This window comes from Cyprinodon tularosa, unplaced genomic scaffold (assembly GCF_016077235.1).
Source record: "Cyprinodon tularosa strain WSP-4 unplaced genomic scaffold, ASM1607723v1 ctg53, whole genome shotgun sequence".
NCBI lineage: Eukaryota > Metazoa > Chordata > Actinopteri > Cyprinodontiformes > Cyprinodontidae > Cyprinodon > Cyprinodon tularosa.
Genome location: NW_024039263.1, coordinates 207,241 through 234,917, shown reverse-complemented (window position 1 = coordinate 234,917; position 27,677 = coordinate 207,241). Strand labels below are relative to the sequence as shown.

The 27,677-nt window shown below is 38.2% G+C and overlaps 1 protein-coding gene across 2 annotated transcripts in view; it reads right to left on the bottom strand.

Annotated features, from left to right (window-relative positions):
• LOC119795984 (matrix metalloproteinase-16-like) overlaps positions 1 to 27,677 on the bottom strand; it is a 103,313-nt gene that overhangs the window by 62,563 nt on the left and 13,073 nt on the right. The window contains exons 2-5 of one of the 2 annotated variants that reach the window (XM_038304262.1): positions 13,107 to 13,255; positions 11,417 to 11,431; positions 11,085 to 11,207; positions 1,534 to 1,838 (exon numbers count right to left, since the gene is read on the bottom strand). In XM_038304262.1, coding sequence (XP_038160190.1) covers positions 1,534 to 1,838; positions 11,085 to 11,207; positions 11,417 to 11,431; positions 13,107 to 13,255 — 592 coding nt within the window. The remainder of the gene's footprint in view (positions 1 to 1,533; positions 1,839 to 11,084; positions 11,208 to 11,416; positions 11,432 to 13,106; positions 13,256 to 27,677) is intronic. The other variant, XM_038304264.1, reaches the window with a different exon arrangement.

Sequence of the window (27,677 nt, the reverse complement as noted above, 5' to 3'; positions counted from 1 at the left end):
GCTATTCAAACATGTTGTATGAATACCGTGCCTTATGCTGCTTGTCCCAAAAACATCTTAAAATTCCATCTTTTCATTTTAGTTCCACTGCCTTGTATTCAACAGCTCCCCTCTCATCTCTGCTCTCCTCCTCAAATATTTTTACTCCCCGCTATGCCGCTCGTTCAGTCTTCCCCTCTCCGTCTGTCTCTCCTGTGAGCTCTTCAAGCTCCAATATTTGTCAAGAGATACTCTGCAACTGTCTTTCATCGTCTCTCGCACTGCCTGTTATCCCTGCTGCTTCAAGCTAGTTAACTCAGCTGTTTTTTTTTTTCCTTTTTGGACTTCTGTCCCCATTTCCTTATGAGCGACAGCTCTATCACAGATTCGAGTAATGGTCACACGTCCCCCTCAGTTGCCTCTACACTGTTGGCAGGGATGGCTATTTCAATTTCCAACTGAATGTGAAGAAATAAACAGAAATAGTCATGTTTTTAAAACCTGATAGAGGTTTACCTTTAAACATAACTTGTTGCGTTAAACCTTTGATGTTCTTTGCTTTGACAATGCCTCTAAAGGTATTTCTTATAAATGTTTCAGCTTTTTTTTCTTGCTCACTGAATAAATCTTAGATGTTTTTGAAGGGTGGTTTTTAAAGGATTTACATGAATTCACACACATTTGAAGATCTGTTGGACCACAACAAGTTCCTCATCTTTCTGTCCAGAACTCTCCTTAGGCACCCTGATCAGATTAAATGCTCTGAGGACATGCGGTTGGTCAGAGCAGAGGTTTGAGGTCAGTATACATCGAGCGGCAATGCGTTTAGCTCAGCAGAGGAATTACCTCAAGAGAGACTACCACAGAAAGTTCAGCATTAACTAATATAGCAAAGCTTCAAGTCCCACGAGAGCTATAAGACTACACAAAACATACTGAATAAAGACACTTTTATCACATTTATTTTCTTGGTATTGAGCCAATCTCTGGCTATTGTAAAAATCCGACCTGCAGAAACTGAGTTTGGAAAATTGTTTTTTTTTTTAATATGTACCATGAGACGGGATAAGAAAGGCATTAAAAATATCTTTCCTTAACTTCCTGACTTGAGTGGTCATTAATTTTTAACATTAGGAGTAGAGGCAACGTATTTAGCCTCTCATATTTGCAATTAGCATGGTTATTGCAGCTAGCTATATTCGTTTCCCTCTTGGGAACGTCCCTTTCCTTAAGTCTGAGGTTTCCAAGAGGCTCTGAGCAGGCAGGGGTTGAATGCTCAGAGGAATAAAACAGAGCCAACATGCTCTAATGATGTCCGCCTTTCCAACATGTGATTTGTTATGACGGTGCATGTCTCAACTTAGTTCACTTAAAATCATCAGTTTACTAACATTGACTTTATTTTAAACAGATCCAGTCAAATCTGTATCTCTATATTTACCTTTTAACAAAAGGAAATGCTACATAAAGTCAACATTGTGCAACTCTTTTGTGGAATTCTATGATTTAAATGACCTCAATAGTGTAATTTAGTCAGAAGAGTTTGAGGCCTACCGTCATGGTTGGGGTTTCCCAGCGTCCACGGTTCGTCGGAGTCAAAGTGAGTGTCACCTCCGATTCCTGGCCCCGGAAAGTATGCATGGGCAAGGAAGCCCCCCTCTCCGTCAAAGGGGGAGCTGTCCCCATGGAAACCGGAGGCAAAGATGATGGTGATGTCTACGTCCTTCTTGGTCCTCTCCAGCTCGCTGTAGGGCACGGCCTCAAAGCGAAGCGGCGTTACGCTCTGCCACACGTCGAAGGCTCGCCTGATGGCATCGTGGGTCTCATCAGCGCCCACTTTGGGTGTCACGTTCTTTATGCTGCCGAGACATGAAATTAAAGCATGAGAGCTTAGAGTGAAAAGCGCAATAATGTTGTAGTTTTTGCCCTGGCTAGGAAACATGAGGTCACCAGTATTATTATACGCCTCACAACTAAAAATTAGTTATTAACATAAAACTTTCATAAAAACAGTTTTACTCATGGTTATGATACCCTGAGAATTCTCACACCAGCTGGAGGCTAATTCGTAGACTTCAGCTATCCATTAGCTGAGGACTAAAACAGGAAAGCACCACTGCTGTCAATCCGGTGTACTTCACCTTAATGCAATGATTTAGAAGAATCTAAAAAAAAGTACAGTCGTTCTCATCGATTGGTGCCATTTCACGCTCATCCGGCTCGCCAACAGAGAGCTAAATAGAGCGATTTGTGAAAGAACACAGCTGAGCTCTCCCCTGCCGGCTTGGAGTTGCTGCAGGTGTGCAAAGGATGAGACAATTTCCTGCCACTGGAATTTATTTTCTAATTAAGGATTATCAACAGCCCACTGCCTGCTGAGAGCTCCAGTCTGGTTTGGGCAATCAGGAAAAGTTCTCACCACTTTATTCCCCATGAAAATATCCCAGTGTCACAGTTTTTTTCTTTTTTTCCTCCAAAGATATACAGATATTTGAAGTTTCCATCGGTGGAAGGTTTCGTGTCCTGTTACATGGTGGATGTCTGGGAAAGGAGGGTGGCTGATGTTTAGCAGAGAAGCTCAGCGGGTATAATAAAGCGTTCAGCTAAACAGCGCTGTGCCAGATGCTGTCTCTCTCTCCAACCACAGCCTTCACGTTGGAGCCTTTCAACTTTATTCAAAATCTCAGTTTTTCTCTTTCCATCCCACATGTCTCCTTTGTCTACAGTCTGCCACCTTCTTGCCTTTATTTGCCTTTTTGTTTCAGCTATTCACAGCATCTATGCTTACCTGTCAAGCTGTCATTTCCCATAATAGGAGTAAATATTATCAGAAAGTTTTTGTCTGCTGCTGGAAGGCACATTTATATACCCTATATATTTGCACTTTATCATAGCTGATGTTTTCTCTTGGCTCCAACATAACAGGTGGCTTTAAATCATGCTGATGAATCAGCAGCAATGTCGAGCTAACATGGCCTCATTGCTACGTCCAAATCTTCTCCTGCAATGGATTAATTTAAAATTTATGGAAAGCAGCAAATCCTAATATACAAAGTCAATAATTTGTATTTTTAACCATTACATATTTACAAAAAAAGATTAGAGCCATAAAAAAATATGCAATGAATTCGGATAAAAAGAGAAATATTGAAATTATAGATTCAGTGGACCCGGGGCCCTGATCCTCTTCTGTCTATATTAGAGAACATGTAAAGCAGAGAACACTTTTCTCCTATGAAAGTAATTTACTGGCTTGTTTGATATTCATACCTCCAGTAAAAATGATATGCATTAAAGACCTTAAAATTAGGTTTCATAATATCTAAACATTAGGAGTCTAACGGTGCCTGTATGCGTATTGAATCGCCTTAATACAGACGCATTATGCATGGGTGCAGGTGAGTTATTAATCAGCCTGAGGTGATTACTGCTTTCATCCAGGTGTCAACACACACATTTACTTCTATGGTATTGTTTTAGTTGACTTTCTTTTTTTTGCTTTTTGTTTTTTCGGTAGATATAATAGGATTCTTTCAAGTTTCCTGTGATACGGCCGTAATAATGCACCGGAAAGAGGAATTAACACATTTTAAGCTTGATCAGCGTGGACTGGAGCTGAGCTGACTGGAAACACACACACACACAAAAAAAGTCGTTACTCCAAATTAGTGAACGCTTCATATCATAGCGCTAACGCAGCAGGAGACTCAAAGCTGACAATTTTGTGTTAACAGTGATTCTTAAAGCGTAGAGAGTTAAAATACATTTATAGGGAAACTGTTGATGTTTTGCAGTTTGTCTCGACCACAAGAGAGAGAGAAGGACTTAATGGTAAAGTTGTTTTATCCTTGGAGCTTTTATTAATTATTTTAGATTTGGAAAAGGTCAGAAATCAGAAAGTTTAGTAAAAAGGAATTGGTAAAGAGGTTGTCTCTCTTCAGAGTACACACAGAACCTGCTATTCTAGTAATGCTATCTATAGTAACAATACTGCACCTAATGTAGATATATGATGACAGTCACAGCCATAATATTCTGCTTTTATTAGTATCTTCTTCACAAAATGTTCTTTAATATAAATCAGAATCAATTTGAATTGGTTTCAATACGTTAAATCTTCAAAATCTCACTGCAGCGTCTTGATACCACTGAATCCGAAAAAGGTATAAAGTTAATTTAATGAAGCCCCACCTGATGGTGTCTGGTCAGCAGGGTGGGGGCGGAGTGAAGCCTACATTAGATCTAAATAGAAGACATAACACTGCAAAAAATATAAATCCCAAGTAGGTCAATTTTTGTTAGATTAAGTGCATTTTTCCTTGAATTGAGCAGTTAAGTAAGCCACTTTGCCAGTTGAAGAAAACAATTTACATTTAAAATAAGAAAAAAACTCCATTCTCATATTTTGTGTGGATAATGTCTGATTATCCTATTTAACCCTGTAATAATATAATCATATTTGATACATACGGTTTCTAAAATGTTTTGCGTCTGACACCTTTTGCATAATTTAATGGTAAAAACTTTGTAAACAATCAGATATAGCTGATAACAGAGGGCAGAAGACTACACAAAAAATAATCTTGACTTATCGCATAGTAATAAATTATTAATATCAAAAATGTAGTTCTGTTTTTTCTTTTTACATATTTTGTTAAAAGGCCAAATAAGGAATTCAAACAAAAAAAAAAAAAAGTTATTTTCTGTTTTGTTTTATTCTTGGATCGGGCTTTAAAGGGTTAAAGGGTAAATGATTAATTCCATTGGATCATCTTATTTACCTACTTAAATTAAGGCAAATGACAGTTATTTTAAGAAATTTGTACACATTTTTATATTGTTTTTGCAGTGAAAGCAAATGCCATTTTGTGTGCTGTCATGTTTTTAGAAAATGACAATACCTTTTTCAGCTAACACCTTTCTTTACATATTTAAATGTTCCAAATGGGTTAAAAGATTTTAGGCCAATAGTGGCCTTTACTCACAGTGTTTCAGACAGGATGGGGCGGAGCGAGAAGTGGGAAAGATGACCCCCACAGGTGGAGAAGTCGTGAATTATAGCTCAGGTTGCAGCATTGAGGACTATAAGCTGTCCTATACATGAGCGCACCTAATCAATGGTCGCAATGTTTTTAATTTCTAAAAGGCCATTCTTCCTGTCCATCAGCTTTCACTGTAATTTTGTTCTCTATAAAATCAGATCAATTGAGGCCCTTAGGATTCCTACAGCTTTTTTAAAGGAAAATAAAAAATCCACACATCCAAATATGACAAACCATCTTCAGGTCTAGGGCTGCATTTAACGATTATTTTGCAAATCGATTAATCTGTTTATCATTTTATTTTTTTTTTTTACGATTAATAATCGGATAGCCAAAGGTTCCTTAAAGGAGATTTTTTACGACTGAAACCAAAACGTTTCCACTTGAGAAGTTCTGGATAGAGCATATTGACAGACATCCTATCCTTAATGCAAAATGTTTATATATTCTTTTATAATTTTGATATAATTACTGCTCTAAGTGGGTTGCTCTGTCAGCTAAAGGCATATCCTACATTCACTATAATCCAGTTAACAATTTATCGATTACTAAATATGTTGACGATTATTTCAATAATTGATTCATCACAATTAATCTCATAAACGGTTTAAGCCCTATTCGGGTCCTTATCAGAATTTTTCATGTCGTTTTGCTCCTTCACCGATTCAGAACACCATTTTGTACCCACACATTCCCATTATGTGCCTTCCTCCTTTCATTCTAGAACACCTACACACAAATAAGGACTGATGTAACTAAACATTAAGATAACAGAGCAGGTTTAATGGTAATTTTTTTTTTTCATAAACCTTCAATAAATAATGATAAAATCAGAGCTAAAATGCTCATATGTTATTTAAAGGCACTCGTATCTAATCAGTCTGCATGAACGTTTTGTCAAAGTGGGTGAATACATCCCCCCGTTAGATAAAAATCATTGCATGGTTGGTATGAAACTTCCCATGAATGAAATTCAGGGCACACCTAAAAGAACTCTGATAAGACACCCAAAGACTGCAACACTGACCAGCTGAGTCCCAGAAGTCACAGGTTTAGGCTTGACAGAGCCACTGCAAATCCTTTCCACCGGGTTGAGACCGAGCAGGGAGTCGGAACAAAGTCCGCTTTGTCCTTTAAATTAGGTTTTTACAGCAAATAGAAAAGCAAGAGCGATAAGCAAATGAAGTGCTCTTCAAACCCGTAACACCTGACTATGACAATTAAAGTGAAACAAATGTGCCTCCTGAGGTGCTCTCCATAAAACACATGACCCTGCCCTGCTCTGTTTAAGTGCCCTCAACAACTGCAGCCCCTTGAAGATAAAAAGAAAAAGAAAATCAGATTTTATTTGAGTCTGTAACCTAACTTCCTGCATGCATGCCCTTCTTTAAAAGCAAGGCAAGAGAGAACTGTATATAGAGAAAAAAATAAAAACAGATGTGAAGATTCCCAGACTTTGTCGGGACCATGAAGGATATTAAAAGTCAATGTTGCGAAGTGATGATGCATCCGGATGCAACCCATGTGCTGTAATAGCACCTGCACACAGGGAGAACAGTGGGGAGGCCAAAGCTAATTAGTGCCTCCACACTGAGAGTACTGTATGTGGCTACATAGAAACTAGCACGCACCCGAGGCAATCATGCATTTCTTATGCTTTCCAAATGCCAGCAATGTTATTTAAGATTATTTTAAGCCTGAGAGTCTGAAGCAGCAAGACAGAAGTTTTAAGAGAGACTTTATGAGAGAAAATTGTTTCCATGAAACAATAAACATGAGGAGTTGCTTAAAAGTCGAACTTGTTTTTTCTTTATTCCTTTGGTTTATTGTTTGAGGAAATTCACAAAAAATGTTTCATTAAAACAGCCACTTCAATGTATTTTACAGCGTTCGGTGAGAGGGTTTTCAAAATGTCTGATCAGTGATAATCTGGGAAGTGTGGCAGGCATTTGAATTCTACAATGTTGATCCAAATCACTGTGGAACCACACATCTGCAGCTGCAGCTACACATCTTTTGCTGTATGTCCTTTCCATTTATCTACATCTTAAAAAAAAAAAAAAACAGCAATTATTTATATGAACGGAATTAAATTTCCAAAATTTCAATTCTGTACTTGAGTCTGCAAATTTATGTGGAGGTTATAGATATGAAAAAAAAAAGAAGGAAGGAAGACAGGAACATGTAGAGGAATAAAACAGAGAAAGTTGGGAAACAAGAAGGGAGGAACATATAGGAAAATAAGACAGTTTTTATGAGACAAAGGTACTGTAACGTGAGACGCAATAGCACTGGGAGGATTTTCCCTTCAGCTGTTACACCAAACTCTGAAACTTTAAAGTCGTAGGGAAGCGGCTGTTCCAACGGTTGCATTTCCGAATTCTCCCGAGTGACTAAACACGAGTGAATAAAGTGAACGTGATTGGTCGTTTATCAAGGGGGCGGGATTGTTGTTGTGGAAGGTTCACAAGCAAGTTTGGTTGTGGCCGGTGTCTCTGAAGCATCTTGCTAACCAGTTAGCAACTTAGTGCTAGCAGGCTCCCAATGGGAAATTCCATTGGGACCAAGTAGCACTAAAATTGGTGACTTAAAAACGACACTGTAAAGGAACGCTATGGACAGCGGAAACATGCAAGAGGAGGAGAGTTTTGTGTCGGAGGTCGTGGATGAGTCTCCTTCGTCATACATTTTTTATTTAGAGGAGAAAATCGGGATGAAGATGTAGTGGAAGAGGACGCCAGGGAGGCAGAAGCTTGGTTTGGTGTAGAAGGCTTACAGCCGTAAATGTTTGAGCCCTTGCCTCGCAGCGCTGCCAGTTCTGTTAGCTCTACGCCTGCCTGAGACACAGACGTCCATCCCCATGAAACACTGGGACGCAACTCAATGGGAAAGGAAATGATTAGGGATGCACGATATAATCGGCCCCCTATCGGTATCGGCCTGTATCGGCCTTAAAAGTGAATATCGGACATCGGCCACCCCACCGATATTTAACCCGATATTTGATCATCTTCTGAGTTTCTAAAGTCTAAAAAAAAAATAAAAATACTACTTCTTCTTCCTCAAAAACTTCTTTTTTACAGACTTAAAAATTTCTAAAGACGAAGGAAAAAATATTGATACATTAAAATATCACATCTTCGTATGCTGATATATTACCATTTAAAAACACAATATCAATCTCTTTTACTAATGAAATATTGCTATATGTCATCGTTATGCTACGAAATCCCCCGAAAATTCACGAAATTTTGCCATATTTTTATATGTTGATATATTGACACGGTATCGATCTATTTTACTAACAAAATCTCACAAGAATTTGCGAAATATCACGAGAGTTTGTAATAGAACGATGAAATTTCACGAGATTTTGAAAGTAAAATAGATCGATACCGCGTTTTTAAAAATCTATTGGATATCAGCATATGAAAATATATTTGAGTATATTATTTTTCAAAGTGTCAGAAATGGATAACAAAACCGCTATTTTCAATGACTACTTATTTTTGTCCAGCTTTAACATCGGTATCGATATCGGTTATCGGCTACATGAGTTTTAAAATATCGGCATATCGGATATCGGCCAAAATCCCAATATCGTGCATCCCTAGAAATGATTCCTATTTCTTATTTCAACCGTTGTGTATATTAGCTGCAACACATGAATCAAGATGCTATGACCGAAAAAATTTGATTGACAGATGACCGTTGATATATGATTGGCCGAATTTAGGTGTACAAGCTGACGTATAACTAACTGGCCTGCATAAGATAATGGAAGAAAGCCCCCAAAGATTTTAAGACAGAATTTTCTTTTTCAAATAGAAATTTTCTACATTTTGGGACAATATTGTCTGATAAATAGTACATTTGCATACATTTTTAAGCCAGAATTATTTGACATTTAAATGACTTCCCTACAACTTTAAAGAGATTAGAGGAATTTAAGGATGAATCTGCTGCATTACATTTGCAACGATTTGAGATAAAATGAGCAGCTGCAGGCATGCAGGGGGACCGACAACAGGCTGGGCTTTCGTCCACCGAAATGAGAAACACACATACGTACACGAGGCTGGTGAATTTAAGATTCTTCAAACTTATTACATAACTCCTCAGCTTCAGAGAGCACTCTTTGGCCTTCTACCAGGATGTCCTGCTCATCCTTCCTCTCCTAATGCCTTTCTTTCTGCAGCTGCTTCTCCTCCACACTTTCCTCCCTCCTCATTTTACACCCCTCCGCTCTTTATCAAGCTCCTCATCCCCCTTTCCTTTCATTCGGGTGCCGACGCAGATGTGCCACTCACTCGCTGGAAGGACTAATTTTAAACTCAGTCCCAGCTGAGTTTGACCAATAAAAAAAAGTATGCAGTTGTGGCAGCCGTGATGTAAAGTTCGGCTGGGGCTGTAGGTTATGATACACAGATTGGATTTACTGTGTAATACTGTTTATACAGTGATCTCCAAGGCGGAGAAAAAAGAAAAATGACAAAACAAGATCAATTGTAGGGGATTATTAGATGAAACATGGAGCTGGGGGCAAACGATCCTCTAGAAGCAGAAGAAAATATTACAAAATGTGAGCTAGTGCCATCACTAAATCAACAGAGTAATATTATATAACCAGAGCGAACTGTCCTATACATTACTGCTCATGGCGCTGGATGTCAGGGAGGGGGGTTATGAGTTATGAAAGTGGTGATGAGCTCTCTGGTCCGAGATTTGTCGTGCAGCCCGCTTTCCTGTAGCTTGGCTGTAGGGTCATTGGTAGCTGAAGCGAACGTTTTGCACAGCTTGAGACGGCACGGCTTTTTGGCATTGAGCAAACTCACACTTTAGCTGACCCTCAGTTCTGCACTTTTTTAAAGTTTTTATCTGAAACGTAGAGAAAGCTCCCCTCTGTTGACTTGGTTTGGCTGGTGCTCGTTCCCTATATTCAATAGATTTCGCTCTAACATTTTACTGAGACATATTGGAAAGTTCTGTAGGGTAACAGAGCTCTTAACGCATTCCCTACAAGGAGTTTTATAGAATAAGATGCCATGATGCACTGATTATTTAGACTGGGATCAGCTTCAATGTGTAAACAGCAGCTCTAAACGTCGAAAATCTGATTTTTTTTTAAAGAGAAAATATGGTTTAAATTAAGCGAAAAATTATGAGATAAATGTTGAGAAGCAACTGAGCAATTTTCAGCTTGATGAATACATTTCAAAATACATTGTGTTGCCCAACTGAACACACCTCATCTTAAAGCTACTAGCTCATCCAGATGACACTCCTCGGAGTGGAAGCCGTGACTAAAGAGACAAAACTCAGGATTATCTATTTCCAGTGATGGTGAGATGCTTTACAGGAGGTCAGATGAATCACAGAGATGTAAAAATAAACTATTTCCTTCATCATGTGTGAAAGAGAGTAAAACACATGAAGATAACAGGAAGGGTGGAAAGAGTGATGAGTAATTGCTCTATAACTTCCCATTGAGCCTTCCAACTGTGTCCAGATTGAAAGTTCTTTATCCGGATATCCCTGCAGCCTTTTAAAGTTCATATTTGGTTATAGGTCTAAAAAGAAAAAACTTGAATTGACTAAAATATGTGGAAGCTTAAGAAAATCTGAATAATATTCATCAACAAAACTGAGATAATTGCTTCTTTAGTTTAGAGAAATACACTCGAAGGATTTGGTTTTGGACAAAATTAAAATCACCATGTGTGAACAAACAAAATATAAAGTAGTAGCCATTCAAACTGCTTAATGGGTCCTTGGCTGGTCCCCTACAATTCCTTTTTAAACACCAATCTTTGTACTTAAACATTCTTTCTGTAATGATTTGTGGACATTAAGATCTAAAGAGAAGCACCATCTCCTGGTTAGACCCTGTAATTCACTGGAAGGGTGGAGTCAGAGTAAAAGAATATGCAGGAGGGGGTCACTCCTTCCACGGCTGGAAGTTGGAGGGGATTTTGCTTGGAGTTGCAGGGAAGTGGGCTGATATTCGGCTGGCGTTTGACTGGGAAGGGCCATAGATCTAGTTTTTAAAAGCTCAGGACCCACCTGTATGTGATATGTTTGTGCTGCCACTTCTGGCCTGTGAGGGCGTATCGTTTTTTCCTGACGCTGAATCTGGATGCTCCGCCGAGCTCGTCTGGAACCCCACACCTGGGCCTCTTCATCCACCTACAGGGCGAAGGTAAGGGAGCCAAAGATCAGAACAGAACTTAATTATTTTGCAGCTTAAAGATACTGAGCTACTTAAAAAAAAAAAGCTAACTCCTATCCATGATAGAACAGAATGAACCAAAAAAAGTCATACAACCTTTTAACATTCCTTAGGTTTAACTGTAAGACATCAGCATAAATGTATTAACAGAGACGATGTGCCTCACCTTATGGTGTTATCGCTACATCAACCAACGGAAGAAGCAGGGGGAAAAGAAGCAGACAAACTGTTAGCTTATCACATTTTACTCTGTTTCAGCCCCGTGGTTGAACAGCTGTTAGTCCACCACTCTATAATCTAACAGTTCAGCGGCCAATCTGAGCTCATTTGCTCTTTGTAGCACAGATGGCATTTTCAGCCAGTGAGGACAAATATCACAGGATGTTTAAAAAAAGTATTATTAAATGGTTTAAAACTCAACTTTATGGGTTTCATTGATTTCTTGGAACATCTAATGTTTCCTCTCTGATTATTTTAACTATCTAAAGTAAGACGTGTGGCCCATGAGGTCCAGCTGATTGAAAATCAGCCTGAGCAATTATTGTCCCTTTTTCTTCTGAGGCATTTTCTATCCTTTGATCCGACATCGGAGATTAGCTGTTTTTCAAAAGGTCTGTTTGATCCATTTAAAAACATCCCGTTTAATCTATGTCGAGGCTAATTTGTGTCTCCCTCGCCTTCAGAATCTGGGTTGGATGAAAAATGCGGTAATCAGTTGCATCCCGCCCTGAATATGAACTCTCATTTTATTCAGAGGCAAGAAGCGATTTTTACAGAACGGTTTTTGAGATGTTTAACCCACTTGGTTTTCACTCTTTGTAATAACAAATGTATCCGTTGCTTTCTACGTACATGAGTATATCTTAATACCTGTATTCCTTTATACTTTTAATATTCAGAATTAGGGCAAGAAATTAATAGACCCTTGATCTAGGCCACATTTGAACCATGGCTGCTTCCTGACTAAAGTTTAACACTTTTTCCTGAAGGAAAAAGTTTTCTTTTTCCAATATTTAAACAAGTGTTCAAAACATGCTCTTTTGGGACCCCTCTTTGCCCCTGAGAGCATTATTTATTGTACTGAGAACCCATGAACATAAAAGGCTATTTTCAAAGTAAAAATATCTTTGTTGAATATTTACCAACTATATTAAAACATTTTCAAAACCAATACATCAAACAGCTCTGGAACATCAATGTCAAGGCTCAAATATAGTAAAATGTGCGATAAGATGGGCTGTAAAGTCATTACTTAAAAAGTTTTGTGTTTTGTAAACTTATGAAAATGCTGATCGAGTTCTGGAATTTTTTTCCTTTCTGCCTTTTATAGTTTTGTTCATGTTGAGCAGGACTCCTTTGGTTTGAAAAATGAAGCTGTCTGAAGATGTCATCTGTGCAGATCAAAGTGAATATGTATCGATTGCTGTACGCCGTCTGGGACGCTTCATATCCACTTTGACGGTTCAGGATTTATCGCAGTTTTCTGTACTACTACAGAAAACTTTCTACTTACAGTCTACTGTAAGGAAATGTGGTTATGTTACTACAATAAGCTATATCTACCGTCAGAGGGTCTACAGTCATCTACAGTTTTTCAAGTTTAATCAGGATCTTAAGCTCTGATAGATATAGATATAATAGATTGGCTCTTATGAAATATAAATAATTTGCAACTACAAAAGATGAATGGCATTTAAGTTTATGGGAACCAAATATTTGAAGGTCATAGGTCAAAGAGCAGAGTTGATTATGGGTGTACAATCAGTAGTATTCCGGCTATTATAATGTTATTTACCGAATCTAACTGTATTGTAAGGGAATGATGAGGTAGGTAAAATGTTTTTTTTTTTACTCACTCTATAGTGTTGCTGTCCAGATTCCCTGTGACATTTAGGCCATAGCGGCGCTGCATGGCAGCGATAGCAGAATGCATGACTCTGGCAGAACGCAGCACGGACATTCTGGGGTCTGCAGGAGGTAGGTAGCCATACCTCTGGAGCCACGCCTGGAAGCAGGGAGACGGAGAGAGGAATGAGACAAAAATCATACCCACACAGGAATACAAAAGGCTTCAATAGTCATTATAAAGGCTGCAACAATGGAGCTCCTTGGCACTGGTGGATCGAGTAACAAGAAGCACTGTTTTTCTAAAGTTAAACAAGTCTGTTTTATAAAAATATCTAACTGAATTTATCCTGTATTTTTATTTTTTTCTCCCATTTTCAGGACAAGGGGTAGCAGCACCCTAACTGTCTTTGTTAGTAAGCAAAAGATAAAGAGGTTTAGAAGTAAAACACTTGAAATGAATCACTGTGATTTTTACAAAACAAATACTATTATCCTCTAGAACAAATATTAATTTCTTGAAATAAAATAGATGTCTAAATTAATATGAAACCCTTTTTTTACTCATATTTCTTCTCAAAATGACAGAAAACAGATTTTAGAAAACATCGGTACAGGCAAAGCATTCATTGTTTGGGTAGTTATCAGGTTTGTGGGGTATTCATCTTCAGCAGAGAAACAATTTCAGATTTTTAATGGCATCTAAAGGGCTGTTGAAATATATATATTATCAGTACATTTCTATCAACTGCAACAATACAGATTGGATCCGATGGAAATTTCAGTTTGAAATCCTAACATTAAATGTCTCCTCCTCAAAAAGGCTGGTAGCTAGTCAACCTCAAGGGCTTAGCCAGGCTCCATCTGTGCTTTCATCTATTTTTGGATGACAAATTCCCATCAAAAAGGACAGTAAACAAATAGAAAAAAAAACTCTATACTCTTCAAAGATCACAAATAGTTTTTATAGTTGCAATCTAAAGGAAAAAAAACAGCGCAGAAACATCAAATATTGAGCTTACATCAATGACATTTTCACTTTTACATGGTGAAGTAAAATGGAATGAATACAACATCACTGGTTTATTCTCAGTGACTCAATGATTAATGTATACTTTTGTGTTTTTAAAGTACCATCCACACAGAAACACTGTTTGGTGTAAAAATATTAGGCGTCTTTTTTAAGGGATGTTGCTGTAGCTCTATCCTCCCTGTAACCTGTTGCTTCCTGAGGATAGGAACATGCGTTTACCTCGTATGAGCTGCTTGTGTTTCAGTCAACAGTTTTGGTGTCATCCTGGAGCACCAAGGGTTGCAGCAGCATGTAAACCACCCACTGGTCTTCTAGACCCGATGGGTTAAAGAGCTACTGTCCAACATTGAAGACCTTTTGGGACATAATGGTACTGTAGGTTGATGGAAAAAACATTTTCACTGAATTAAAAAATCACCAAGAGCAGATTTTATTTTATTTTTTCGTTTCGTTTGGTTCACACTCAAATTGTACATTTGCAATTGGACTAAAAACGTACAGAAAAGGCCACCTGTGTGGATCGTTGCTCTCATTGGTCGGTAATGACTACGGTTGGACAGAGCTCATACCCATAAAAAAAGATAACCAGCCCAGGAGTCCTATTTTGCATATTTATGCTTTCATCACAGCAGCAAAACCACTTTGATTCTGAAGAGCAGCTTAGCCAACGTGTGATTTTTTTTTTCTTTCTTCAAACTGTATCAAAATTGCGTCCTACAAGCCGAAATCCACCACAAGCGGGCGGCAGTGTTCTAAAGCATGAGACTTAGGAACACACATGGTTTTAATACGTTGACTACAAAGAGGGCAGCTGAGTCCCAAGACATGTATGCTTCCTGTATTTAGGTAGGACTGAGGTTTCAGGTAAATATTGAACCGTAATATTATCACCAAAGGCTTGTGATGGACTGATGAGCCGGCCAAAGTGTTTCCTATCTCTTATCCAATGACAGCTGGAGATCGGCACCAGCCAAGCAGTCACTTGTTGGAATCACTGACATTGTAATTAGGGTTGAGATTAAATACATTGCGCAGAGTTCATTTCTAATGTGGATGTAATGCCCAAATAGGAGATAAATTGTCCTTTTTTCTGTTTCCACTATTTAAATTAAGGGTTAAAAGATGACAAACCCTTATCTGAATTTGTTTAATATAGAATTGGGTTTGTTTAGTATTTTAGATTTGTACCACAGATTATCAAAAGCAAAAACAACTTGGTTTTTTTTGCACCAATTCAGAAGATTAGAGCTAGAAACCATCTATTGTGTTGTCCCATTTTCTTTCAGAGGTAAAGTGCACAGGCTTGATATAACATAAATTGTTTTAAATAATCTACAGCTCTTAAGATTAATGAAATTTAGATTTAATGAGCATAGGTGTTTGAGACAGATTCAGCAAATTAAATAAAGATTAAAAAATCTTAAGATCCCATGGAAAAATTTAAATCACATAAAACCGGTTGACAGATGTTATAATAAAGCAACATATATGTAAGGCTAAAATGAATAGAAATGTATCAATTATCGAGTCATTTTCACTATCAGGTAATCATGGGGGATATTAGCAACACAGAGCAAAGGAGGGGATAGACTTTTCTACAGAAGTGGAGCTGGCGATCTGTTCATAGGCACTGAACAGATTCACTAAATTCCATTCAAACAAAACAAAGCCAACAAGATTGTCTTGGTGTTTGGTACAAAACAAGGAAAAATCTCATCTCAGAGTCTCAGAAAGCCCAAAAAAACTCAGACTATTCTACCACTACATTCAGCAGAGCTGCACTGAAGTCTGAGTACAAATGTAGACAATACTGTTGAGCTGTTTCTATCATCAAAGTCGGCCGCTGCTCAGGATGAAGCAGGATACACACTGGGAATGAAATTCACCAAACGGGGAGGGAAACACAGCATGACAGGGGAGGGCGGGTAAAAACGATCACTCAAGTAGGGCAGAAACGTGAGACTACAGCTTCGGTTACACCTAGAGAGCATCCAGTGAGAAACAGATGCATTTAGCAAGCTCTATGTGTGGAATATCTGTAAATTCAGACAATGTATATCTGTAATCATAGTTTGCCCAGTACTCTGCAAATATACATGTAGAGTTTTACTAAAGAGTTATTTTGCAAACAATCAATTGTGCAGATGAAATACGTTCTTGTTAATATTGTTTCCTTGTTTTATATATATATATATAAATGGTTTAACAAATTACTTTACTTGATTACCTGATGCCGAATGGAGAAAAGGGCTGCATCTTATTAACCAAAAGGTTGTCATATTTACATACAGCTAAAATCTGAAACACTGCTCCCTCAGACTTTTCAGCACTGTCTTTTCTCATACATTTCCCTATTGCCTTGCTGTTTCTTTCTCCATTCCTGTCAGCTGAGAGCATTACAATGTGTGTCATGTTCACGGGTGAAATTTTCATTCATCAGCTCAGCTGCTGAAGCTCCTCTTTGCAGACTCTCCCCGGCGAACTGGCACGCAGACCCACAAGCATGCAAACGCCCAACATACCAGCAGACACACATTCAACAGAAAAAGAGGGACGTGCTGCGACATCAGACATTTCAATATTTATACAAGAGTCCACAGCAAAGACATTATTCAAATAAGATGCAGATCATCGTAGCATATAAGCGAGTTAAAATTACTTCAAGGTTCACATTTAAGGTATAATTTAAGCACACAGACTCTGAGGAGTAAAGCCATTAGGGGGGAATACTTGAAGTCGGTGCAGCTTTTATCAGATTCAGAAATGTATTAAAGTCATCAGGGAAACTATGAGCCAATCTGGACTGACAGTTGTTGTGTCTGATGCACGAAGGCACTGACAGGATATCGGATGGTTTTGTGTGAGCATGCAGGAGGTGAAGTGCTGTTCAGGGTCCCGCATGAGGCTGAGATGGATAGATGGAGGTAGGGTGTGCAGGGTGTAGCTGTCACGCTGGTTCTTTATTCACAACATAACAGAAGAGGGCAGCCCGTGATTCCAAGGAAATGTTCTGCACTGGCAGCAAACGCAGTAAAGATGGTCCCTCAGGTCACCGTGTTTCTTCCTTCTCAATGTTCTTACAGCTATAAAAAAGAAAAACCCTGACAGTGAGATCAGCTCAGCAGGCCTGGGTCCTCTCCAGGTATTCCACTCTCCGTCCACAGTCTAAAGACTTGAAAGATTTGTTAATTGGTCTGTCTGAATAATGATCAGGTATAGACCAAGGAATACCAGACAATAAGCACAAGCAGTTATAGACGATGAATAGAAGTGTTAAAAAGCTAATGCAAACATCTCATTTTGGTGCTCAAAAGTTGAGCTTCCAATTTGTACATCTCAAATCACCAAAAACATATTATACGTTTTCTAGATACTCCTTCAACCCAAATCATGTGTGGCTGCAGAGAAACCTAAACAGTTCAGACACTCTATATTTGCAGATTTAGTGCAACACCCCCAACCCCTTCTCTGTCTAAAATTGAGAACAAAGTAGATCCTTTGCGCTGTTGCCTTCAAGCAAGAAGATCCTAGGTTCATTTCCTGACCTAGGGTTTTTCCTCCATGGTTTTTATGTTCTCCCAGTGCATCTGTTGGTTCTCCCAGGGTACTCCAGCTTCCTCCAACAATACAAAAATGTAACTAGTAGGTTGATTTGTGTCTCGGAATTGCACATAGTCAAGGGTGAACCATGCCCAGGCACCTCCTACCCTTGAACCTCATAGACTCTTGGAAGTGGATGCATGGAAACTTTGAAATATTTAATCTGATTCTTTGATTATGGCAAAGATTAAAGGTCATTTCATATGATTTACTTGATTAGCACCTTGTGGCATGTTTTGGACAAAGCAAACAGAGATTACATCATATTGTGAGCACCTTCATCCATTCAGTTATGATAAAACAGGATGACATTGAGAAACTAATGCAGAGGGAAGTTTCCCCGTTGATAATGTCTTAATGAATAAGACGCTTGCTTCACTCGATCAGCGCAGAGCATTTCCTCCTTTGCATTCGCCAGTTTCTTCTTATCTATGCCGGTTTTCCTCCTAAATCCTCTCCTCTCTGCTGCCTACCTGTCCTGCTCATTGATTCTCTCTTTCACACAGTGATCTATGGTTGCCGGCATTCTGCAGATGTGAGGATTCCTGAGAGCACGGGGCTCTGGCTCGACAGCCTTATTCATTTGATAAGACAGGAATTCCTCCCCATCCTCATTCTGCAAATGGATGGAAATGAGAGAGAGGCATAAGAAGAGAGAGCTTCTGCAGCATGTATTGTGCTGGGCTCCTTGGAATTGTATTAACAGGGAAACTATCAAGGCTGCTTTTAGCTAAAAGGGGTTACAACTGCACAAACTTTAAATGTGGACATATTTAAAAGGTACAAAATACTAATTTTGGTCTTTTCTCTTTGCAACCACAATAATCCATCAAAGCACACACAATTATTAATCTTGTCAATGCAATTAACAGTATTTATTTGTGGGAGCAGAAAGCATGCGATGAGCAAACGTCCCTTGAAGGATGGGCACTGTCAAAGTAAGAAAGAAAGATCCCCAAATGATAGGCTGATGAAGGCTTAAATTCCTGGAAGCCATCTATACCAAGCTTCAGTTTAGTCAACTGGACTTGAAGTTTTCAAGAAGACTCAAGAGGCTTCTTCAGTTCTAACTAGTGGTGGGGAGCACTGAGATTAATATACTGGAGGTGTAACAAGGAATTAGGGGGAACAAAAGGTGGCTCTGATCCCTCCCACTGGATCGGCCATGTTTAGAATTGAAGAAGTCTCTTGAATGACAGGCGAAACATCCTCTAGAAAACTTCCCGTCCAGCTGCCTAAACTGAACTTGTCAAGCTTGACTATGACCTTGATGACTTAGGCTGGGCATACACTGTACGATTTTTTGCCTTTTTCAGGAAGATTTTCCAGTCGCGCAAAATTTTTCGATCGGGCAGACTTTCAGCCTGATTGTGTGTCATACAGTATACAGGGGGTAACGAGGGGCCATCAGCCTCTCAAGACCACCTCCCGATCAGGAATTGTAAGGTCAGGAGAAATTAAATCAGCCGTTGTATGGTGGTCGTAGGCAAATTGCTCAGTGGGCATGCGCAAACAAGGATTCTTCTTAGTCTCAGACAAAAACACAGAAGCATGGCAGGGGTGCGAGTGAAATGGAAATCTTTCTGTTGACAGACCGTAGTAACCACGTTTGGTCAGCCAGGTCTTTGTCCAAATACGTCGTAGTCTTTTCTTTTTAGGGATTTCAGCACACAAAATTGGCGCGTTTCATTCTAGTGAGCTTCATATTCTTGTTCTACTTGTTTGGCTTCCGGATAGATGAGTCCGGGTAGTTCCATCTGACTGCGGAGCTGAGTCTGACGTGGTTTTGTACGACGAAAACCTGCGGTTTCATCGTACAGTGTGAGCTGAAGCTGCGTGCAATGAGAGAAAAAAATCATACAGTGTATGCCCAGCTTAAGAATCTTCACAGACACATCTGTGAAGATTCAACTACAGTCTCTGCACAATTTGGAGTGGATTCCACTCAGAGACCTCAGATGTGACAAAATTCTTGTCTGAGTTTTACCAAAAGTAGGTCTACCAGTATTTTGTTAGGAGGCTTTCTTTTCTTGTAATTTAATTTTAAAGAAATGTAAAGCTATGGTATACCTAAATCTAGGGCTGAAACAAATGGATTAATCGATCATTGAAATAATTGTTTGTTGCAACCCTACTTTATTCTCATTTTGCCACTTAAAGGTCTCTACAGTTGCAACATAAACTTAAATCTGTGGAAAAGAATTCTGTGGATATTTTGGCAACAATTATCACCATTAACTATATATGGTAAAGATACAATTTATAAATGTTTAAGAGATTGTTTAATATCTTTTATGATCAAATTTTAAATAGCATTAAACAATTTATAAACAGGGATTAGAATATATTCCCCTGCCATGTAAATTTAGCCCTTACCCTAACATCAGTGGACTTACCTAAACCCTAAACCAAGCCTTTATTTTTATTTTAACTTGCCTTGTCTTGTTGGACTTGACTTTACCCTAACATGAGTGGCCTTAATACATTGATAAATAATATATATTTACCTTTTAAGAAATGGTTTAGATCTAGTTTATAAATTAAACATTAATAAACTAGTAGTTAATCATTAATAAATGTCTCTTTAACATTGATAAATGATGGTTGTAAAGTATAAAGATTTTTTTCCAAACTGTGTATCAAAAAACCTTTTCACTGAAAAAAATAATGCAACGGTGTTTGGCATCTACTTAATCATATTTAGTTATTTTACCACAATTGTTCCATTTTATCAGGGTAAGTAGTGGTTGCATTATAAAGAGGGTGACATTAGAAGTGAGTCAGATGCCTTGTCCTCTTCAAGACGCTTCATAACACCACCAAACCTATATGAGCTTTGAGCCATTACATCCTAGGGGTCCCTCTCCCTCTATCCTCTCTCAGCAAGCTGGTTGGCCTCACTTCCTGATCAATTGAAGGCAATCTAATTACCCAATGGGTGCTACAAGACAGGTGCCATCTTGTAAGGCGGCAGAATCTTTCATTATGAATGAGATTCGGCTCAAGAAGCCTTGTCAGCATGGCAACAGGGGGACAACATGTGGTAGCTGGACATTGTTATCATTTGTGACCAATCAGCAGTAAGGGCTCAAGTCACCTCGTGTTACAAGGGGCACATGTGCATTAATAGTTCATGGTGAGTCAAGCGCATGATTCGAGAGGGAGGTCATTTAATACCTTCTGGCATAGCCTAAGAGAATTCTTCTATGAAAGAGTTTACATATAAAAGTGTGGCTGTATTGTTGTTGCTTTCCTTAAAGCCACATCAAAGAGATATTTGCAGATTAAAAAACACAAATTGATTAAATTATGTGAAGTCTTTTGAGACATAAAATATGTCCATAGAGAAAAGCAATCATTTTGGTCTTTGCAAGACATACAGTATAAGGTAAAAGGTAAGGAAGGCTATAGAGGTGGCAAAAAATAGGTTGGTCAAAAAATAATAAAAATCCTTTCTATGTTGGATCAGCAAATACGCAGAAGTGCCTTCTGAATGCTGACAAAACAATCAACAAGATGCTAGTTATTACTTAGAAAAGAAAAGAGCTTTTTTTAAGCAAAATTCAGAAACTCAAATGTCTAGACTACATATCTCATAAAGGCTGGGTGAGAGAGGGAGATAGAGAGAAAGCAGGACTTCCTTAGCAGAAAACAGGAAAACTGAATTTATTACTGTGAAGAATTTATTTTTGTTTTATCCACTGGAACCTTTGTCTCAGAAAAAGGTTCTGAAAATGTTCAGCTGTTTAGAAATTTCACAGTGAGGTTAATAGGGGTGCTCAGTACACAAACTGACTGTGGTCTTTATAATACTACCCACAATAACTGTTAACGGAGCTTAAATCTCCTCGCTATAATGGTTGGGTATTTGTTTATAAATGAAAAAAAGCCCAGTTTTACATTGACTCTTTTAAAGAAAATTAGCAAGGCAACTATATAATATAAATATATAAATAAACACACACACAAAAACACTGAATAAAGAAAGTTCTGCAACAGTTTAAGATTATTCCCCTTTGTTTGTACAACAGACACAAGCTGATGCGTTAATATTAGATGGTAGCTGCATTTCGGCTAATATAACCAAACTGTGGAAGTTTAAAATTGCTAACAGGTTTTTTTTACCATTTACATTTCCTTCTACTTTTTTTTTCAGTTAATTTATCCATTAAAGGGTTTCAGTCTTTCCAGAGACGCTGATAGAATACAGTTACCCCCCTGCTAGGCTAGAATATCAGAAGTTAAAGACTTTGCTCAGTCTTTTTCAAACCAACCACCCAAAGGTCTGTTAGACCATTACTGGTTTAGTACATCCATCCATTTGACATTAAAAATTCACCTAGCAGAGTAACAATAAATGTCTGTTGATTGTGCTATGCTGTCCTGAGATAAGCATCCTGTCACGCTGATGGTGAGAGTTAAAGAACGGTGCATCTGTGTGCCCAGTAACAGATCGGAGACCAATAACTGCAAAGTGACCTCGTTTATAGGCACAGGTGAACGGTCAAAGCGTGACCCCGTCCTCCTGGGGTTGCTTTGCCACTTCTGACCAGCCTGAATTATTTATCCGGTACACGCCAGACCGCTGGCGAGTGTGCCAGGGTCGTCAAGGCAACCGCTGCCTTTTTTTTTTTTTTTCTGCCCACAGTGATAAACCACAAACCCACACACAAAAGCCACCGTGCTTAAATTCATAGTATGGAATAAAAACATGACTTTTAATGAGGCACAAACTGTCATGTGAACTTTGTGGCCTTCTGACATAGTGTGATTATCGCAGAGGCTGAACAGGGCAGCGCTGCATCTCCAGCCCCGCTGCCTACAGATTCACAGACACACACATTTGTTTTTATGCATGCCATGTCTGCTGTCTGGGTGGCCCCATTAGGATAAAATGCCACAAGAATGTCACCTAAAAATGTCACGGTGTGATCATACATACTGAACAGTGACTCTACAGTAGGCAGTCCTCAGAGGTTTAAAAATCTTGAAATAGAGATCAGAATCTTGTGGATATAGATTTCTCTGCAAGATCTTTCATGAAAGAACAGCTTAGCCTTGCAGATTTATTTATTTTTTTACATTTTTCAGTTAAAGGCAATTAATTATTGATAATAGTAACAGATGTGACTCTGCACCTTGTGTTGAATTACCAGGACAACAGGTTTTTGAAGCAAGGGTGCAATGATTACACATTTGACATTCTAAACCATCTCTGACATCCTAATTAGTAATCAGCGGTGCTAAATTAGCACCATTTTTGTCTATTCTCTGGTGAATGCAGCTCCTTACGATAACCCAGACATTTTTAAAAGGCTACCAGCATTTCAAGACCAAGCATGTTTTGTGACAAAAGACGTACTCCATTCAGCCTTGCTTTTGTCTGCTTATATCTACCGCCTTCCTGCTCTAAGGAGGCCTGGATAAACCATGGCCATGTTTGACAATAGGGGTTAGGAATTTTTCACTTCAAAATTGGCTGTGTGTTGTGGCTTAAAAATTTATCAGGATATAAACCTTTTACATCGGTCGATATCAAAAGAATGTATAAATATTTGAAATGAGGCCCCAGGGGAAAGGGCGGAAGATAAAATCTAACCTTAAACCTTTTTAAATGTAACTTTTAGAAAGACGTCAGTTCCAACACTAACGTTGGTTACCCTGGGAGTCAGATGTTAAGAGGCTAAACCCTTTACTCCTACCAACATCCCCTTCTGGATTGGAATTCAATGAAATTATACAGTATAACATTTTATTGGACGTAATTTTTTCAATCTATATTGATAAGGTGTCATATACGACAGATTATTAGGGCCCAGGGTAGAGATTTTTGTTTTTTTTATATGAGAATAAAGTAACATTATTCAACGTTATAACGTAATATGAGAATAAAGTTATAATATAACAAAAATAAAATCATAACATTGCAAGAATAAAGTTGTGCATTTATGAGAATAAAGTCATAATATCATAAAAACACAAAGTGGACTGTTAGATAGTGCTGGTTGGAGCTTGAAACCTTCTTTCTGAAACAGTTTATGGTATGATGACTTCATTCTGGTCATTTTCAAACTTTATTCTCTTAATTTTATAACTATATTCTTGTAAATTTACGATTTTATTCTCGCAATTTTATGACTTTATTCTAGTACATTTACGACTTTATTCAAATAATTCTATGACTTTGTTCTTGTAAATTTATGACTTTATGTTAGTAATATTAGTTTTATTCCTGTAATATTATAATGCTCATAATATTATGACTTTATTCTGATACTGTTGCAACATTATTCTCATAATGTTATGACTTTATTCTCAGAATATTATGACTTTATTCTGATACTGTTGCAACATTATTCTCATAATGTTATGACTTTATTCTAATACTGTTACAACATTTTTCTCATAATGTTATGACTTTATTCTCATTTTATTACTTTATTCTGATACTTTTACAACATTTTTCTCATAATGTTATGACTTTATTCTCATTTTATTACTTTATTCTAATACTGTTACAACATTTTTCTCATAATGTTATGGCTTTATTCTCATTTTATTACTTTATTCTGATACTTTTACAACATTATTCTCATAATATTATGACTTTATTCTGATACTGTTACAACTTTATTCTTATTAAACGAACTTAAACTGTTAGAGCTAAATTAAAACTTACTTTCAGAGTAATCTGCCAGTACATTCTATCAGAGCTCATTCATACGTCCACCAGTCATTGCTGTGTTTGGCACACATGTGAAGCCTGCTGTGGTGCTTCAGAAAATGAGCAGCTATGTTGACCCAAGATTCTGCAGTCATGTTAGAACTATCCCTTTTTTTTTTGTGTGTGTGTTCCTGGGCCTTTTTTGGGGATCACTGGCTGCTGTGTCCCGAACACCAAAGCCCTGATTTTCAACAACTAAATAACGTCCCAAATCTCTTGCAGTTCAAGTTGCATTGAACATAATATTCTGTTCCTTTTTAGATTCAAAAGGAACTTCAGCCTCACTTGCTTGATGGTACTCCACATAACATCGGCTGGTTTTCATCTATTGTCAAACACAATGCAGGTTATAAGTTTCATTTGGTTGTTTAAAAAGGTTACGGGTCGGTTTTCAACACAATGCATTTGACGAATCCTCTTGACTGAAGGAATTATATTTCTTACTTGAAAAAAATCTCATTTATTTCAATCATCCATACCTTCCTCAGCTGTATTCATCAAAACTGTCCATAAGTTTTCAAACTTATTAATCAATTTGAAATATAATGTCTTTCATCTCTGTGTTGTTTGTCCTCAGTTGTATTGCTGTTAATGTAAATGTGTAAAAAACTTTGTTGACATTCTGCTAATGTCAAAAAACCTCATTTTGCCTTTGCAGTGTTTTCAATTAAAAAAAGAAACGCAATTTCAATCACACCTGAATACTCTACCTGATGGAATGAATCAGAAAAGGATTCCACGCACCGCCACTCACTACTACTTCCTGATCTTCTCATCGTCTGTTTCACAAGTAGTAACAATTTTTGATCATGTGACTCGTGATGCGAATATCGTAATAAAAAACAAAAAAAGGTAGAAGAGTCTACTGTATATCATTTAGATCAGCGGTCCCCAACCACCGGGCCGTGGACCGGTACCGGTCCGTCGGTCATTTGGTACTGGGCTGAGCAGAAAAAATATATATATATATATATATATAATTTATCGACAATCACAGTCTGAATTATGTTTTATTTTGAAAAATAATTGGGGTATTCTCTCCCAATTGCATCAGTCGGTGCATCTGTGCCTCTAAACACAGGTTACAACATCCTATCTTTGTGAAGTGGGATTTTGTGCGGTCACAGCGACCAAACCAAAGCTATGGAGCAGACAGGACATCAGGAGCACAATTCGTGTGTCTTTGTTCCGATTACGCCTAGATGGTACCGGCTTGTTTCGGAGAAACAAGCTCAGGGCTCCCACTAATTCAAAATAATGGGGAGTTTTATTTTTATGCTGTTTGTATTTGATTTTATGCCAGTTGTATCATTTTATTTGATTGTACTTACCCCTCACACATTAAAGGCCGGTCCGTGAAAATATTGTCTGACATATAACTGGTCCGTGGCGCAAAAAAGGTTGGGGACCAATGATTTAGATTGTTTGCATTGAAATGTAATCAAACTTCTATGAACACCAGTAGTTTTTTTTTTTTTTTTTTTTTTGCCATTTCTTACATCAAGGCATGCTCATCTACAGTTTGTTAGAAATTGTGCCTCAGTGACATCTGGGACAAAGCTTAGATGCAGAGATCCATTTTAATCTAATTCTTTTATGGAAAGAAAAGAAATAAGATAAATATTGCCATTCAGTTTAAAAATATCAGATGTTAATAATAGATGTTATTTTTGGTTGAGATCATCCAGCCCTACCCAGCCAAAAACTAAATCAAAAAAAGGATTTTTTTCTTTCAGATGCCGCATCATTAGGTGAATTTATTTTTGTAATTACAATGTGTGCAGTCTAATGGTCAATGAAAATACAGTTAAAAGCTGAAAGCAGCTGAAAGCTGATGACTTTAAGGGCTCTTCATGACGTGATGGTCTTCACATCGGTGAGTGTTGTTGGCATGACCCAGTAGTGCTTTGTTTGGCGAGTTCCCCAATACAGTAAAGATCTATTTTTGAGTTTCTGAATGGCCCAATAGCGTCAGGGCTGATAAAACTAGAGAGTAGTTTTGTTATTTGCTAATTCAGTTTAGACTGAACCGCAGCAAAGAAAATATTGCTGATTGTATGAGGACTGCTGTAGATCTCATGTTTGAAGTTACTGTAGGGGTTGAACAGATTGTAACAGTTCATCGTGACTCATAGCACAAGTTAGAAAAAAAAATCCAGCCTGTATTATACCATTTCTTTCAGAAGCTAACTACAGCCCCACGGGCAACACGTAATGTTGTGATGATCCATCGCATTAAAGATTTAACACCCCAAAGAGCTGTGACCAAAGACATGTCTCAGAAAGGGAGAGAACGTCTGTTCGCCTGCAGAAAGGAGAACATAAGACAATACATAACAGTAACACGCGCTAAAGTGCGTCAGGTTTGTGTGCATATGTCCTGATAAATCATTTAGGTCAGTGAAGGTGTTGTTGTGTTTGTATCTGGGTGAACAGACTGACAAGGACACCCCGGTGATCCAGAAATCTGCCATCCAACCAAAGCCAAATGACGCAATCCATATGAATGCTCCAGGGTGACACATGCCGATAAAAATACACCAATCAGTGTGCCTGCATGGACTCAGACGCCGGCGGTAGAGTTGTGGATATACACAGTAAATTATGTGCAGGAAATGTGGCAACACAGAAACAGCAGTATCAATCCAATATATAAAGCTGGTTCAAGATTACTTCAACTTACTACAGCTTACTGTAAATAACAACCCAGATGCATTTTTGATGGATGCGACACAAAAGCAAACATTATCGCCTCTACCTTAACTGCCCTGGGAGAAAAAAAAAAGAGCTCCGGCTGCAAAGGAAGTGAGGCATTTTCAATTTTGGGCTATTTAGTTGAATAGTGTAGAGTAGATAAATAGTTAATACCGATGCTGATAACAACTGTGCCGCAGGGAGGAAAGAAACATTCAAACTTCATTAACAGAAAGTTCAAGGAAAAACACACAGAAGTACAAAAGTACACTGACTGGCTGCCAAGCAATTTCTGGGAAATGGCAGAGTGAAAACACATAGCCGGTGTCTATCGATAAAAATAGCATGCAAGATCTATTAGCCCAGTTATCTGTGGTTATATTCCAGTCTGAATTAAAATGCCTCCTTTGGTCCGATGACCTGCAGGACTGTGGCTGCACGCAGGCCGATGAACTCACCCACCCTGCAGTAGCTCCAAACCAACATGTGCGCGAGACATTAAGAAAAAAATTCCCTAGACGTGGAGAGAGA